Below are 16,161 nucleotides of genomic sequence, written 5' to 3'. Positions count from 1 at the left end.
ACAGCCCTGCCTCCACACACAGACTTTCTGGCTCAGTAGGCCCTACTTCAGCCCATCCCTGGCAGCTTTGCCCAAAGGCAGGTAGCAGAAATTTGACCCCTGCTAAAACTTCTGTGGAATTTTAGTGCAGGTTCACGAAACCAAGCCACACCCAGCCTCACTCCCTACCTGGACCTGCTGAAGTGTAAAATAAGGACACACCTGCCAGTTCCAGAGCCCCACCCACCACCTGGGACACTAGAGTTCTTCTGAGTAACTAGACGAGGTCACAGGAACCAAAAACAACACTGAAGCTTGTTCTTCCCAGCAAGCAACACCTACGGATAGGGAGGTCAGTTTACATGCCCTTTTACTACATTTACTGACTCACCATACAGGGTGTGGTCAGTTCTCACACAGAAGCATGACCTCAGGGCTCAGATATTAAACTTGGTATATGTCATTATGGAAACAAAAGAAAATCGAAAGGTTTTACCTCCAAAGAGGTAAAAATTGCTCCATATGAGAAAGAATCAGCAAAAGAACTCTAGAAGTATGGAAAATAAAAGCTAAAGAACACCCAGGAAAGGCTTCACCAGCACTCTAGCAATGGATACCAACCAAAATCATAACACTGAAATGACTGGTGAATAGTTTTGAGCATGGATTGTAAGAAACCTCAATGCAATTCAATAAAATATGGAAATACAACACACAAAAGAAACCAAAGTGCAGGAAATGAATGAAAAATTCACTAAAGCAGTTCAAGTATTAAAGAAAAATCAAACAGAACTTCTGGAGATGAAAAATTCATTCAAGGAATTACAAAACACAGTAAGAAGCCTTAAGAACAGGTTAGGTCAGGCAGAAGAAAGAATCCCAGAGCTTGATGATACCACCTTTCAATTAAATCAGTCAGTCACAGAGAGAGAACAGAGAAATAAGGGAAATAAACAAAGCATACAAAAATATGGAACTATGATAAGAGGCCTAACATAGGAATCATAGGCATTCCTGAGGGGGCAGAAGAAAATACACAACGGTTAGATAATTTAATTGAGTGAATGATTGAGGAAAATTTCCTTGACCTTGCTAGAATTCTAGATATCCAGGTACAAGAACCTCCTAGGACCCCTGGCGGAGCCATGATGAAGAGGAAAACACAACACATAGTCATCAGAGTGGAGAAATTAAACATGACAGAGGTGCTCTTATGAGCTGTAAGGGGAAAGCAGTAAGTAGCTTACCCAGGGAAACACATCACACTAACTGCAGACTGCTCAAGTGACACCTTACAACTGGGGCTCTATTCTCACTCTTCTCAAAGGAAATAAGGCCCAACTAGAATTTTGTATCCTGGAGAACTAAGTTTCATATATGATGGAGAAATAAAATTGTTCTCAGATAAGCAATCTCTGAGGGAGTTGTTCAAGACAAGACCTGCCATGCAGGAAGTACTCAGAACTGCATTAGTCATGGATCAGCACAATAGAACTCATCAGTGTAAAATTACCCAAAAGCTAAAGGTTAAAGGCCAGATACCACAATGGCACAGAGATAAAACAAAGCAACAGAAATCTAATCAACAGGATGAACAGATCCGACCCACTTATCAAATATTTCAATAAATATGAATGACTTGAACTGCCCACTGAAGAGACATAAATTAGGTGAATGAATACATATACATATGCCAAGTAACATCTATCCTCAGGAAATACATCTAACTCACAAAGACTCATTCAGACTCAAACTGAAGACATGGAAAACAATATTCCATGGAAAGGAAAACCAAAACAAAGCTGTTGTAGCAGCTCTCATATCGAATAACTTAGTCTTCAAATCAACAAAAGTAATGAAAGACAAAGATGGTCATAATATAATGGTAAAAGGAACAATTCAACAAGAAGACATAACAATTCTAAATATTTACATGGTCAACAGAGCTGCACTCATATTCATGAAGCAAATACTACTTCATCTAAGCAAAATGATAAATGGCAGCACCATAATAACTGGGGTCTTCAAAACCCCTTTCACAGAACAGAACAAATCCTCCAAATAAAATATAAACAAAGAAACAATGGACTTAAAGTGAACTCTATGAGAAATGATCCTAACAGACATTTACAGAACATTTTACCCAAAAACTGCTGAGTATACATTCTTCTCATCAGCTACTGGGACATTCTCTAAGCTTCACTATATCCTAAGCAATAAAACATGTCTCAACAATTTTTTTTAAAAAATGCAAATTATACCATGTATCCACTCAGACCACAATGGAATAAAATTAGAAATCAGCTCCAACAGAAACAATCATCTCTACACAAATTCATGGAAACAAAACAACATACTTCTGAATGATACTCAGGTCAAGGAGGAAATTAAGATGGAAATCAAAAGATTCTTTGACCTAAATGATAACAGGGACACAAGTTATCAAAAATCTGTGGGACACAGCTACTGCAATCCTGAGAGGAAAATTATAGTCATACATTCTTTTTTCTAAAATACAGAAAGATCACAAACCAACAATCTAATGAATCATCTCAAAGAACTGGAAAAGGATGAGCAAACCAATTCCAAACCCGACAGATGAAAAGAAATAAGAAGGATCACAGCAGAACTAAATGAAATCAATAATAAAAGACCTATACAAAAGATTTATGAAACAGAAAGTTCATTCTTTGAAAAGAAAAGAAAATTGGCATGATCCTGACTAGATTGGCAAGATCCTCACTAGAACCAGAAGCACAAAAGTCAGGGTGCTAATAAGCTCAGTCAGGAATGAAAAAGGAGAAATTACAACTCATACCATGGAAATACATAATATCATGTATGAATACTATGAAAATGTCTATGCAGGTAAACTTGTAAGTGTGGAGGAAATGGACAAATTCTTAGAATGACAATGCTTCCCTAGGCTCAATCAGGAAGAAATAGAATTCCTGAACAGACCAATATCAAGTACTGAAATTGAAGCAGCAATAAAAACTTTCCTAAAAATAAAAGTCTCAGACCAGACGGCCTCACAGCTTAATTTTATCAGACCTACGAAGAAGAACTGGTGCCTATACAGCAGAAATTATTCCACAATATTGAGAAGGTAGGATTCCTCCCCAACACAGTTTACAAAGCCAACATCACTCTGATCCCAAAGCCATGAAAGGACTTGCCAAAAATAGAAAATTACAGACCAATATCCATTATGAATATACATTCAAAAAATGTCAAGAAAATCCTAGCAAATCTAATTCAACTACTCATCAAATAAATAATCTATCATGATTAAGAGGGCTTCATCCCAAAAATGCAGGGATGTTTCAACATACACAAACCTATAAATGTAATTCACCACATAAACAGAAGTGTAAGCTAAGACCATATGATCCTCGCAGTAGATGCACAGAAAGCATTTGATAAAATTTGGAACACTTTTATGATAAGAACGCTTAACAAAATAAGCATAGATGGGACTTACCCCAAAATGATAAAAGCCGTATAGGATAAATTCTCTGCCAACATTATACAGCATGAGGAAAATTTGAAAGATTTCCTGCTCAGAACTGGAACCAAACAATATTGCCTTCTATCACCAGTTCTGTTCAACATAGTGCTTGGGTTCCTAGCCAGGGCAATTAGATAAGAGAAAGAAAGCAAGCCAATACAAATGGGGGCAGAAGATGTCAAACTACTGTGCTTTGCTGACAATATGATATTTTATCTAGACCCCAAAGATTCAGCCAAGAGATTATTGCAATTGATAAGTTCAGCAAAGTCTCAGGTTACAAGATTAATGTACATAAATTGGTAGCATTCATATACGCAAACAACAGTCAAACAGAGATCCAAATCAAAGACTCCATACTTTTCACAATGGCAACAAGGTAAATAAAATACCCAGGAATATATTCACCTAAGCTGGTGAAAGACCTCTACAGGGAGAACTACAAAACACTGAGCGAGGAAATAGCAGAGGACATAAACAGATGGAAAGCCACACCATGCTCATGGTCATACTGCTCAAACTGATCTACAGATTCAATGCAATCTCTATTACAATACCAACAACGTTTTTTGCATATCTCAAAAAAATAAATGAACACTTTATATCAAAAAAGAGAAGACCCCCGTATAGAAAAAGCAACCTTAAGCATAAAGAAAAAAATGGAAGGCACCAATTTAGCAGTCTTCAAGCTATCCTACAAGGCTAGAGTATCCAAAACAGCATGGTACTTGCACAAGAACAGAGACATAGACCAGTGGAACAGGACTAAAAACCCAGATACAAAACCATCCAGATAGAGCTATCTGCTCTTTGATAAACAAGAAACATACACACAGTGGGGAAAAGAATACCTATTCAATAAGTGGTACTAGGAAATTTGGATAGCCACTTGCAGAAGACTCAAACAGGAACTGCCCTTTTTGCCTCTCACAAAAATCAATTCACAATGGATTACAGACTTACACCTAAGGCATGAAACCTTAAGAATTCTAGGAGAAAATGTTGGAAAAACTCTCACAGACATCAGCCTAGGCAAAGAATTAATAAAGAAGACCCCAAAAGCAATCATGGCATCAGTGAAAACAAACAAATGGGACCTTATCAAATTAACAAGGTTCTGCACAGCCAAGGAAACTCCCATGAGAGCAAACAGACAATCTAGAGAATGGGAGAAAATATTCACATGCTACACATCCAATAAAGGGCTGATAACCAGAATCTATATGGAACTCATCAAACAAATCCATACAAAGTGGTCAATGACATGAACAGAAACTTTTCAAAAGAAAATACTAATGGCAGACTAATGGCCAACACACATCTTTAAAAAGTGGTGAACATCTCTTATCCTCAGGGACATGCAAATAAAAACCACTATGAGATATCACTTAACTCCAGTGAGAACGGCTTTTATCAAAAAGTCCCAAAACAACGAATGTTGGTGTGGATACCAAGAGATAGGAACACTCATATACTACTGCTGGGACTGGAAACTGACACTACCCTCTATGGAAAGTACCATAGTGATAACTCAGAGAACTAAAAGTAGAACTATCATTTGATCCAGCAGTCCCACTATTGGGCATCTACCCAAAGGAAAAGATATTCTATGAAAAAGACATCTGCACTTGAATGTTTATAGCAGGATGGTTCACAACTGCAAAAATATGAAAACAATACAAGTGCCCATCAATACATGAGCAGATTTAAAAAATGTGGCAGATGTGTACCGTGGAGTACTAGTCAGCCGTATAAAAAAATTAAAAATGATTAACTACCTATTCTATTATATTGGATGGAGCTAGAGTCCATTTTTTTAAGTGAAATATCATAAGAATGGAAAAACACCACAGGCACTCACCATTAAATTCGTACCAAATGATCAACACTAATGTGCACATATGGGAAGAAACATTGATAGGGTGTTGAGCAGGTAGGAATGGGGAAGAGGGATTAGGTAAATCCACAAATAGTGACTATGGTACATACTCCCTAGTGAATGGGCACTGTTTTGGGACAGTGCAAAGGCAATTATGTAATCAAAGCCTTTGTAACCCTATAATACTCCGACATACAAAATAAAAACAAGGAACCAAATGGAAATTGTAGATTTTAAAACTATAATAACTAAGTTAAAATTTGGGGGATAAACTCAATAGTAAAAGGGAGAAGATAGAATAAATGAACTTCAAAGCAAATCAATAGAATTTCCCTATTTTGAACAATAAAGAAAAAAACAGATATAAAACAGAACAAACAAGACAGCCGTGGGGACCCATCAGACAGCATCTGTACCATCAGAGACCCAGGGAAAAAAAGAAAGTCGAAAGAGACAGTAGGACTGAAAAAAATATTCAATGAAGTAATATCTGAAAATATCACAAATTTGGCAGACAAAACCCTACAGATTCAAGTATCTAAGTGAATTCTACATAAGATAAACCCAAAGAAGTCCAGATCAAGACATGTCCTTTAAAACCTTCTGAAAACTGAAAAATGAAGACAGATAAAAACTCTTCAAAGCATGCCCAAGAGAAATGATGTAGACTGATGGAGAGATATGGATTCAAATGACAGATTTCTCATTCAAAACCATGGAGGATGGGAGGAAGAGGCCTAACATTTTTAAATTGCTGAAAGAAAAGAACTATCAGCCACTAAATCTGCATCCAGCAAAATTCACACTCAGAAAGGAAGGGCAAATGAAGGCATCCTCAGATGGAGGAAACTAAGACAAGTTGTGCTTAGCAAACCTCCTCTTACCAATGTATAGAGTGAGTTCTCTAAACAGAAAGGAGCTGGTATCAGAAGAATGCTTGGAACCTCAAAAAGAAGAACATCAGAATGGGAAAATAGGGGAGGATAAAATATGCTTCTTCCCATACGTTTTTGAATGATATTTGATGTGGCATCCAGTGCAACAGGGGCGTCACTTAGCACCATTCCATTTTAAAAAGTAAAAAGCTGAAGGAAGCTAAATGGAAATAAGGTTTCTACATTTCACTTCAAATGGTAAAACATCCACACCAGTGGACTCTGATAAGTTGTGCATGTATAATAATAATTAAAGTCACCACTAAGAAAATTATAAAAGATATATTATCAAAAACACTGTAAAAAAATCAATATCTAATCCTAAAACTCCTGAAGTATCCAACAGGAGGGTAAGGAAAGAGATGCAGAGGAAAGAGCAAGATAATTAACAAACAGAAAACAAATCAAATAGTAGCACACACCTGACCCTTAAGCATATAACAATTCCCTTGAATGCAAATAGTGGGCATGTGTCAATTAAAAGACAATACCAAAGTGGAGGGGGAAAGAGCATGATTCAACAAAATTTATGCTGCCTGTTAATGAACGCACTTCAAATTTAACAGCATAGTTACAGCGAATGTAAAAGGATGGAAGTGATAAACTACACAACCTCAGTTCTCTTTAAAAACTAATATGGCTATGTTAATATGAGATAAAGTAGACTTCAGAGCAAAAACAATTACTAGACATAAAGAGGTACATCACACAATAATGGAAAGGCCAACAAACAAGAAAGACATAAGAGCTGTTTAAATGTGTACACAATATGGCCTCTGTACACATGGAGTACAAACTGACAGAACTAAAAAGAGAAACAGATAAATGCACAATTTTACCTGAGGACTTCACCACCCCACTCTAGTAATCTACAGACAGAAGATCAGCACAGGCGTAGAACAAGTGAATAACACTCTCAGCCCCCACAAGTGGGTAGTCATAGAACAGTCCACCCAATAATAGCAGATGAAACTTTTTTTCCAATAATCCATGATGAATTCACAAAAATAATCCATATTCTAAGTCACAAAATAAACTTCAAGAAATTTAAAACCATTGAAATCATACAAGTACGTTCACTTAAAATAATTGAATACACCTGGAAATTAATGAGAAAGGTAACAGAAATTCTCCAAACAGTTGAGAATTAAATAGTACCCATCAAAGAAAGCCATGGGTCTAAGAAGAAAGCTGAAAGGAATATAGAATACATGAAACTGGATGAAAATAAAAATATAACTAATGAAATTATGTGAACGCCACTTAAACAGTGCTGAAGATGACATTTATTGCACTAAGTACCTACATTATTAAAAAAGGAAAAGTTCAAATCAATAGTCCTAGTTTAAGAAACTAAAAAAGAGCAAGAGAAACTGAAAATAAGAATGACGAGGAAATAGTGAATATAAGAAGAAAAATAATTATATGAAAAACCAGGAAAATAATAAGAAATCAAGAAAAGAAGTAGCTAGTTCTTTAAAAAAATAAATAAAATCAACAAAAATCTGACAAGACCGAGAAAGATAAAAACAGAGAAGATACAGATCACTAATATCAGACATGAGCAGCAAAAAAGGCAAATGTTACAGCCATTAAAATGATAACTAATGAATGCTACAAAAAATGTCATGCTCATCAACTTAACTATGTATAACAAATGGAGCAATTTCTCAAGAACCACAAATTATCCAAACTGAGCCAATATTAAATAGATAACCTGAATAGCTCCGTAACTATTTAAGAAACAAATGGCATTTGGAATAAAACAGCTCCCTCTCCCCAAAGTCTCTAGGCCTAGAGGGTTTCACTGGAGAATTTTAACCAACATTCAAGGAATTAACACCAGGGTTATACAAACTCTCCTAAAAAATTGAAGAAGACAATTACTTACCAAATAGTTTTATAAAGCCAGTATCACCTTCACATCAAAACCAGACAAAGACAGCAAAAGAAAAAAAGAGAACAACAGACCAAAGGATGTCACTAATTTAGAAATAAGATCTGCACCAAAATATGAGGAAATTGAAGCAAGTAAGGTTAGTGTGAAAAGAATTACACACCTGACTGAGTTAGATTTATTTCAGGTACTATGCTTGGCTCATTCAGCAAGTCAAATCTCAAACACAGCAGATACCACCATTAGCGGTCAATGCTAACATCATCAGGAATAAGACAAATCAGATGTAGATCCCATGTTAGGATGCAAAGAGAAGATCCACAGGATCACTTCTGTGATACACTTGTCAAAACACACATGATCTAAATCTGAATGAACAGAAAAAATCAAAAGAGTTAGGCAAACTTTTTGTCTCTAGGAAGAAAGAGCCATATAAATCTGTGCTGAAAATTAAAATTACATAAGTCTGATGGCACTGTAACAATTGTAACACCTCCAAACATTGACAATGACCACAGTACCTGAACCAAAATGATGTCTGTCTAAATGTAAATTTATCATTATGTATAGTGATGAAAATGGTAAAAGACGAATGAGAAATCAAGTAACTTCACTAAAGTATTCATGAAAACTTGCGTGTTTGGTTATTGAAAGAGCTCACACTTTGACAGTTTGAGGATATAAAATTGGCTTTCATTGGCAAGATCCAATTAAAAGTCTTTCACATCATATAATTAAAAAAAAAATTGGCATATATTGTTGAGATGCCTTCCAAAGAATATATTCATTTAGACTTGACTCATTAATGTATCCTAGAGGAGAAACTCTTCTAGAGGACCGTATCCAGCAGCACCTGGAAATAAAAGTAAAGAATTATATTCTTTACCTAAAAGATTTTGTAGGAAATAAGTGTAAGCTAGTAAGAAAGAGGCAAGAACATTATTGGTGTTAATAAGAATGATAAATATATATGTAAACAGGCAATACAAAACTCGTATTGTAATATTAATATTATATTATCATATTATTATTATTATATTAAATATTATTGCCCATAGTTGCACATTAAATTAATTATCATTGTGGTTCAGCATGTGGTTTTCTCAGCTCCCTTCACTCATTCAACAACCACATGCGAAGGAACTATGACAAGCACTGGAATGACAAGGTGAAGATGACACAGTCCACATGACCGACCTCAACAATCGTATACTGTAATATGCAAAGAGGAGAAGCAGGGAACACCCTGCAGAGTCAGAGAGACCATAACAAGTATAAAATGGGCACTCTTTTAACACAGACAAGGGCCATCTGTCCAAGTTTTCTATCAGTAGAGTACACTTTTTGGTAGGAGTGATACATAACTTGATAGCTGAGGGACAATTATCAGATAGAGGGAAGAAGTAAAGGAAAACAGGTGGCCGTGAGGAGGTACATTGTGGAATTCTAAGTAGTCTAGTTTTTGAGATGCTAGAACAGAGGGGCAGTGTAGGGTATGTGGCAAGATATGAAGTTGAAAAAATTGACAAGAACCACATTGATGTGGGTGATGTTTCCATGCTAAGAAATATGGAACCTTTTCTGAGGGCAAAAGTATGCCAGTGAAAAAGTAGATGATGGATTTAAAAGGTCACAGGTCAAGTGACTGCTTATGAACTATAATTGCTTGGCTTAGTGTCACTAGATGAGTCTGGGGGTTTTGGCCTTAAATCATTATCATAAACGTAGAAAGCTGATGATGCCTTCGTTTTCTGAGAATAGTTCCAGTGTGCTGCCTGACGCATGAATAGGTTCATAGGGATGGTAGAGTGAATAAAGTGCAGATCCAGAAAATAACAAAACAAAACATAAATTTCATGAGATTTCTCTGAAGCTATGGAATATGATAATGAAATCATGAAGCATAAGTATACTGTTCAGTATGAATGTTAGTGTTTTCACATCTTTCACTAGATTCATGTAAGAGGAAATATTTAATGTAGTATCTATTAACCAAATAATAGAGAGGGATGCCACTTCTTACTTACAGTGGATTTCAGAAATCAAATCATTACTCTCAATTTAATTCATAAAATTTGACAGCATACCTACTTCTAGTCCTACAGTTATTTCTTCCAACTCCTGCTGCATCTGAAATAAGTCAAATATTATTTATAATCTTCAGGTAAACCAGAGACATTTTCATGGCATTGCTAGAGAGACTAGACTTAACTTGAGGATTGCTTAAATAGAGAAATAATCACATAATAAAATAAAATTCCTATTTATTTCACATTTAGATAACAGAGTGTGTATGTGTGATGCTGTCTACAATCATCTAATAAAAAAGTACAATTAATATTGGTCTACTGAATATACATGACTCCAAAAAGGGTGACATTTTCTCTTATCAGTACAAAGGTTGGACAATTCAAATCACATTTTCACATGAATGTGTTACTTTGAAATTCTTAGAAAAACTCTACCCTTTATAAAACATGATGAGGTTTTTTCACTGTAATTGATTTTTCCTTAAAATAAAATTTTTATTTTCCACTTCTAATAAAACTAAAATATTAAAGTATGTTCTATGCTACTAACACTTTAGCACAGAATCATGAATACACACATGAAGAAAATGGCACTGTCATAATGTCATGTGAATATTCTACTGGCTAAGATTAGGTAAAAATATTGTGCTGCCTGTCTTATGACTGACATTTTGTCATATGAACACTAAGATCTCCCAAAATTTGCTTGAAATAAGGATAAATATAGGTTAGAGCCAGTTTTCAAACTTAGTTTCTTTGATTCACGATGTTCTAGAATTAGAAAAGAGGTCAAAAATATATAGCTCATGAATTGTAATTTTTATTTCTTTTCAGAAATTAGTACCAGGTTTTGGAAACATCTGGCTGCTTATAGTTGCAATTTTTAGTTATTTCTAAAAATGTGTGAAAACATTTCTAACTATTAATGTATTGTAAATGTTCTCATATAGAGGATTCTTGTTTAACTCCTTTGTATAAAAGGTATTCTCCCTCTAAATGCCCAAAACGGGGCCTGAAAGAGTATATTCAAGCTAATAAATATATTGTGGTGATAATCATAATATGACATCTGATGCCTTCACAAATGTCTGACTAACACTTTTCCCAGTATTTTGAGAGACTGTTTTCCAGAACACTTTTGTGAGAACACCACCATAGAAAGGCATGAACAAATGAATAATCTGATAACAGTATTACCAGCCAGGTGTTGTAAAAGTACAACTCAATACCAGATAAAGGGAGAAGGCTTTATCAACAGAATCTTACGTTACCATTAATAAACACTATGTAAAATGTACATCGCAACGTGACTTGAAATAAGGGCCTATTAATGTAATAATCTTTTCCCAGGTTACATATGAAAGCTCAGAAGGGAAAGGGACGGACCCAGATCCCAGCAAGGGAGCTGCTCTGGGAGGGGCACCCAGAGGCTTAGGAAAAGGGTCTGGAGTATTGATGCTTCTAGTTTTGTCCTGGCTGGTGGGAGGCTTGAGTGATTTTATCTATATTGACAAGTGAGACTGTCAAATATTAAATGTTTTAAAAGACTCTTTCATTTTATTCTTACTTTCCCCTTAAATCACACATTTTCCTCATATTTCCCTTACTAGAAATTCAGAATTGTTGTCGCCTGAAGGGCAATACAGTGCCTGGCACAGATTATAGAAGGAAAAAAGACAGCAAAATGTCTTGATAGATTTTCCATCTTAGTCATCAATCATTCAAGTGATGGCAAGATAGAGAGACAAAAGTGAATGCCATTTTAAAAGTTCAAGTACATGCCTCATTTAACTAAAAAGTGCTGTGCAATTGCCCACCAATAGGCAAATTTTACAAAATTTGAGATTAAAAGGCTGTAATTACCTTAGCAATTAAACATGTACTTTTATGTAAGGAAATGACAAATCTTTTAATTTAAAAAGAGAAGTTAATCTTTGTAGTACTACAGGTTTATTTAATTCATAAAACTTACCTCTCTTGGACTGCTATAAATAATAAATATCCAGATGTGGTTAAGTGTTTGGATGCCAATCATTCCCTTGTGACTAAGGGTGGAAACTTTGAGATGGTAGAGGAAAACTTCAAAAGTGTTATGAACCACAACCACAGCCAAACTAAAATCAATTGGAAGGAAGCCAAAGGACCTCTCAATATACTTCCTGTTATTACAGAAAATTCAATCTCTAACATCTAACTTAAATGCAGCCTTTAAACAAATCTAAAATGTGTCATTTTACTTACATGTATTGAATAACATTACTATCTGGGTATCTCTTGAAAATGAGAGCTGCAGGGAATTTAAGAAAATAGAAAACTTTCTCTTTCCTCTCTTTATTAACGCAGATAATTATAACCGTTACTAATCATGCATAGGTCATTTAAACAACTCAGTATTTCACCAAACTAAAAACAGTAATTATATCAGAAATCTGAAACCCAAAGGAAAGAAGATCATATAACTAACCTCACTCAAGTTATTCTTCAAGCTGGTATCTAAAGTCCATGGGCAGGAAGAAGAAAACAGTGAGTATTCTCTTCCAGGAAATTCTCTGTGAAGACCTAACCCATCAACAACAGTTCCAGCAGAAGCTGACTCTGTGCTCATTGTACAAGGGCCAGAGAAACTTCTGGTCTCCTGTGTCTCTGCAACAAGACTGCTACTGAACGCTGCTGGCCTCTCAGTAGCTCTGTGAAGATTGCAAAAAGACAAATGTTTAGTATTTCATTTTTTCTTAAATGATTCCTAAATGATTACATTTTCAAAAAGTGACCATAAGAGTAAATGGAACTTCCCAGTAAATAGTGTTTTAACTTTGAAGATGTGTCAAAGCATGCCTACTCTGTGCAGTTACGCTTTCACAATTGTTCCAAAGAAGTGAGTGTGTGTGTGTGTGTGTGTGTGTGTGTGTGTGTGTATGTGTGTATGTGTGTGTGTATATATATATATATTCATATTCCTAGGGGAATTGCTAAAAAAGAAGTAATTTAAATAAAGTAAGGAGGGTAGAGAAATGTCTATCAATGATGCAGCAATGTATGGCTTAACAAGTAATAATTGCTGCCTTCTGCAATGGCTCTATTTATAAGATTCTTGTGGATGCCATAAGAAACACTTGTATTGAAAGGAATAGTAAGTGAAAATGAACAATGTGAATTTATCAGTTTGGTGCAATATAATGGCTATTTCACTATGTACAAACATATCAAAACATCATTTTATACTCCTTAAATACACACAACAAAATGATTATCCCTATGAAAAGGTAGATTAGTAGTATTCCATAGTTACATATCTGAAATTTTACTAATCCACTCATGTATTGATGTGCATTTGGGTTATTTCCACATCTTTGCAATTGTGAATTGTGCTGCTATAAACATTGGAGTGCAGATGTCTTTATGAAAGAATGTCTTTTTGTTTGTTTGTTTGTTTTCTGAGACAAAGTCTCACTCTGTTGCCCAGGCTAGAGTGCCATGGCATCAGCCTAGCTCGCAGCAACCTCAAACTCTTGGGCTGAAGCAATCCTTCTGCCTCAGCCTCCTGAATAGCTGGGACAACAGGCATGTGCCACCATGTCTGGCTAATTTTTTCTGTCTATGTTTAGTTGTCCAGATAATTTCTTTGTGTTTTTAGTAGAGACAGGGTCTTGCTCTCGCTCAGGCTATTGCTCAGTCTCAAACTTCTGAGCTCAAATGATCCACCTGCCCCGGTCTCCCAGAGTCCTAGCATTACAGGTGGAAGCCACCATGCCTGGCCCTAGAACATCTTTTTTTCCTTTGTTTAGATGCCCAGTAGTGGGATTACTGGCTCAAATGGTATTTCTACTTTTAGCTCTTTGAGGTATCTCCAAATTACTTTCCACAGGGGTTGTGCTAATTGGCAGTCCCACCAGCAGTGTAAAAAGTGTTCCTATCTCTCCGTATCCAGGCCAGCATTTGTTGTTTTGGAACTTTTTGATAAGGGCCATTCTCACTGGAGTTAGGTAATATCTCGTTGTAGTTTTGAGTTGCATTTGCCTAATGAGTAGAAATATTGAGCACTTTTTTATATTTGCTGGCCATTATTCTGTCTTCTTTTGAAAAGTTTCTGTTCCTGTCCTTTGCCCATGTATTGATGGGGTTGATTGTTTCTTGTTGTTTTCTTAAGTTCTATATAGATTCTTATTATCAGCCCTTTATCAGATGTGTAGAAAGCAAATATTTTCTCCCATTCTGCAGGTTGTCTATTCACGCTAATGATAGTTTCCTTGGCTGTGCAAAAGTTTTTTAATTTGATCAGGTCCCATTTGTTTATTTTTGTTGATGCTGTGATTGCTTTGGGGTTCTTCTTCATAAATTTTTTGCCTAGGCTGATGTCTGAAAGAGCCTTGCACCTCTTATATTATCCTGGACAGAGATCGAGCCCGTCCTTTGATGTGAGGTATCACAAGGGTTGAAAACATGCACCACATGTACTCGCCATCAAATTGGTACTAACTGACCAACACTATGGTGTTCACATGGTAGTAATACTGAGTGGGTGCTGGTCGGGGGGAAGGGTAGAGGGTAAACCCACAACTAATGGAAGCAGAGTACACTGTATGGGGAAGGGACATGCTTGTAGCCCAAGCTTGGGCAGGGCAAACAGTATTGTATGCAACTGTTAGGTTTATTACAGGTAGAAACCCAAAAAGGATGTATAGGACAGAATGTGGTTAATGCAAAGCTTAGGCTCATAAAACAATAGCCACAGCAGTCTGGGGAGACCCCGGACTTTGTAGATCAGACAGTTGCAGCCAGCATTCCTTCCCGCTCCCTCCCTGATGTAGACCAAAGCTATCCCTCCCTAGGTCTCCTGATAAGGACTATGCCAGAACAGAAGGATGGATGCGACTGGGGAAAGGGGCCATAGGACTTGGTCATTTTAAGAAAAATGTACTACAAACAACTGTTGTGCCCACTGTCCTCTGCTGCCCATAGCAGGAAGCAATTCTCCACCTGCCAGTGTGGCCCAGAAACAAAGAACTGAACACAGCTGGTGGGAGGGGGTCGGCTATCCCGGTTTATAAAAAACCTGATTGAACTCCCTTCTGTGTTGACACTTCTGACTCAGCCCACCCACACCCGGGTGAATAAACCAGCCACATTGCTCTCACATAACCTGTGTGTGAAATGTGTCCTTTAGGTCATTCATTCACCCTTTCAGTAACCAAAATGTTTGTACCCCCATAACATCCTGAATAAATAAAAAAAAAAGAAAATGTAGAAATTATTATTTTTGGTAAACCAATATAAACAAGATAATTTACTGAGTGCCAGAATGCACCAAAAGTAGTTGCAGTACTTGGCTATTTGGTTCGGGCTGTAGTCTTCCAAAAAGGAGTCAAACTCATTAATATTTTCATTTAGGGGGATGGTGACAAGCAGTTTTATGACAGTATCCCTCTCTAAATCATAAAGCTTCCAAAATACTTAGCTCAAGGACTATCAGGTCAGGTTAACTACGTGAGACTATTAAGGAGAAACAAAGCCAGATAAAACAAGAAAAGAGGGAGAGATGTAAACTGTCCTGCACTCCCATTTTAAAGGCAAGTTTATTTATTAATATAATTTTCCAAAATTATATTATCTAGCTAGCTTTCACTTCCCACTAATCTCATGAACCTGTCTTAGTAAAAGGCGTGCTTTCAAGGCAAATTAATGATCTTAACTTATTTTCCATTCCATATTTTGACTTACATTTTTAGTTTCTTTGGCAAGTATTTTCTGTCTTCTAACTCTAATTGATAGAAGTGTTTATATTTTTCCAGTTCAATACAATGAAAATCTTCTGGAGCAGTTGTCATATTGGAGACTTGGGATTCAAGATTATTCATTCTGAATTCCCTCTGACTGCTTATTGCAGCCAGATGATTCTCTCTCAACTGTCGTCTGTATTCTTCCGATGCTGC

The 16,161-nt window shown here is 36.2% G+C and overlaps 1 protein-coding gene across 14 annotated transcripts in view; it reads right to left on the bottom strand.

Moving 5' to 3' along the window:
- Positions 1-16,161, bottom strand: part of LOC123629928 (putative coiled-coil domain-containing protein 144C) — a 23,115-nt gene extending 6,954 nt beyond the window's left edge. For 7 of the 14 annotated variants that reach the window (XR_006732383.1, XR_006732387.1, XR_006732386.1 and 4 more), the window contains exons 1-5: positions 15,950-16,161; positions 12,696-12,918; positions 10,289-10,331; positions 8,365-8,569; positions 8,196-8,222 (exon numbers count right to left, since the gene is read on the bottom strand). Coding sequence is in view for 6 of the 14 variants with exons in the window: in XM_045539290.1 (XP_045395246.1) it covers positions 8,466-8,569; positions 10,289-10,331; positions 12,696-12,918; positions 15,950-16,086 (507 nt within the window). In the remaining 8 variants the exon portion in view is untranslated. Of the gene's footprint in view, positions 1-8,195; positions 8,223-8,364; positions 8,570-8,938; positions 9,055-10,288; positions 10,332-12,695; positions 12,919-15,949 lie in introns of those variants that run through there. The other 7 variants (XM_045539290.1, XM_045539291.1, XM_045539289.1 and 4 more) reach the window with 4 other exon arrangements.

Source organism: Lemur catta, unplaced genomic scaffold (assembly GCF_020740605.2).
Source record: "Lemur catta isolate mLemCat1 unplaced genomic scaffold, mLemCat1.pri scaffold_63_ctg1, whole genome shotgun sequence".
Lineage (NCBI taxonomy): Eukaryota > Metazoa > Chordata > Mammalia > Primates > Lemuridae > Lemur > Lemur catta.
The sequence above is the reverse complement of the archived record's forward strand: the minus strand, read 5'-3'. Positions and strand labels throughout refer to the sequence as shown.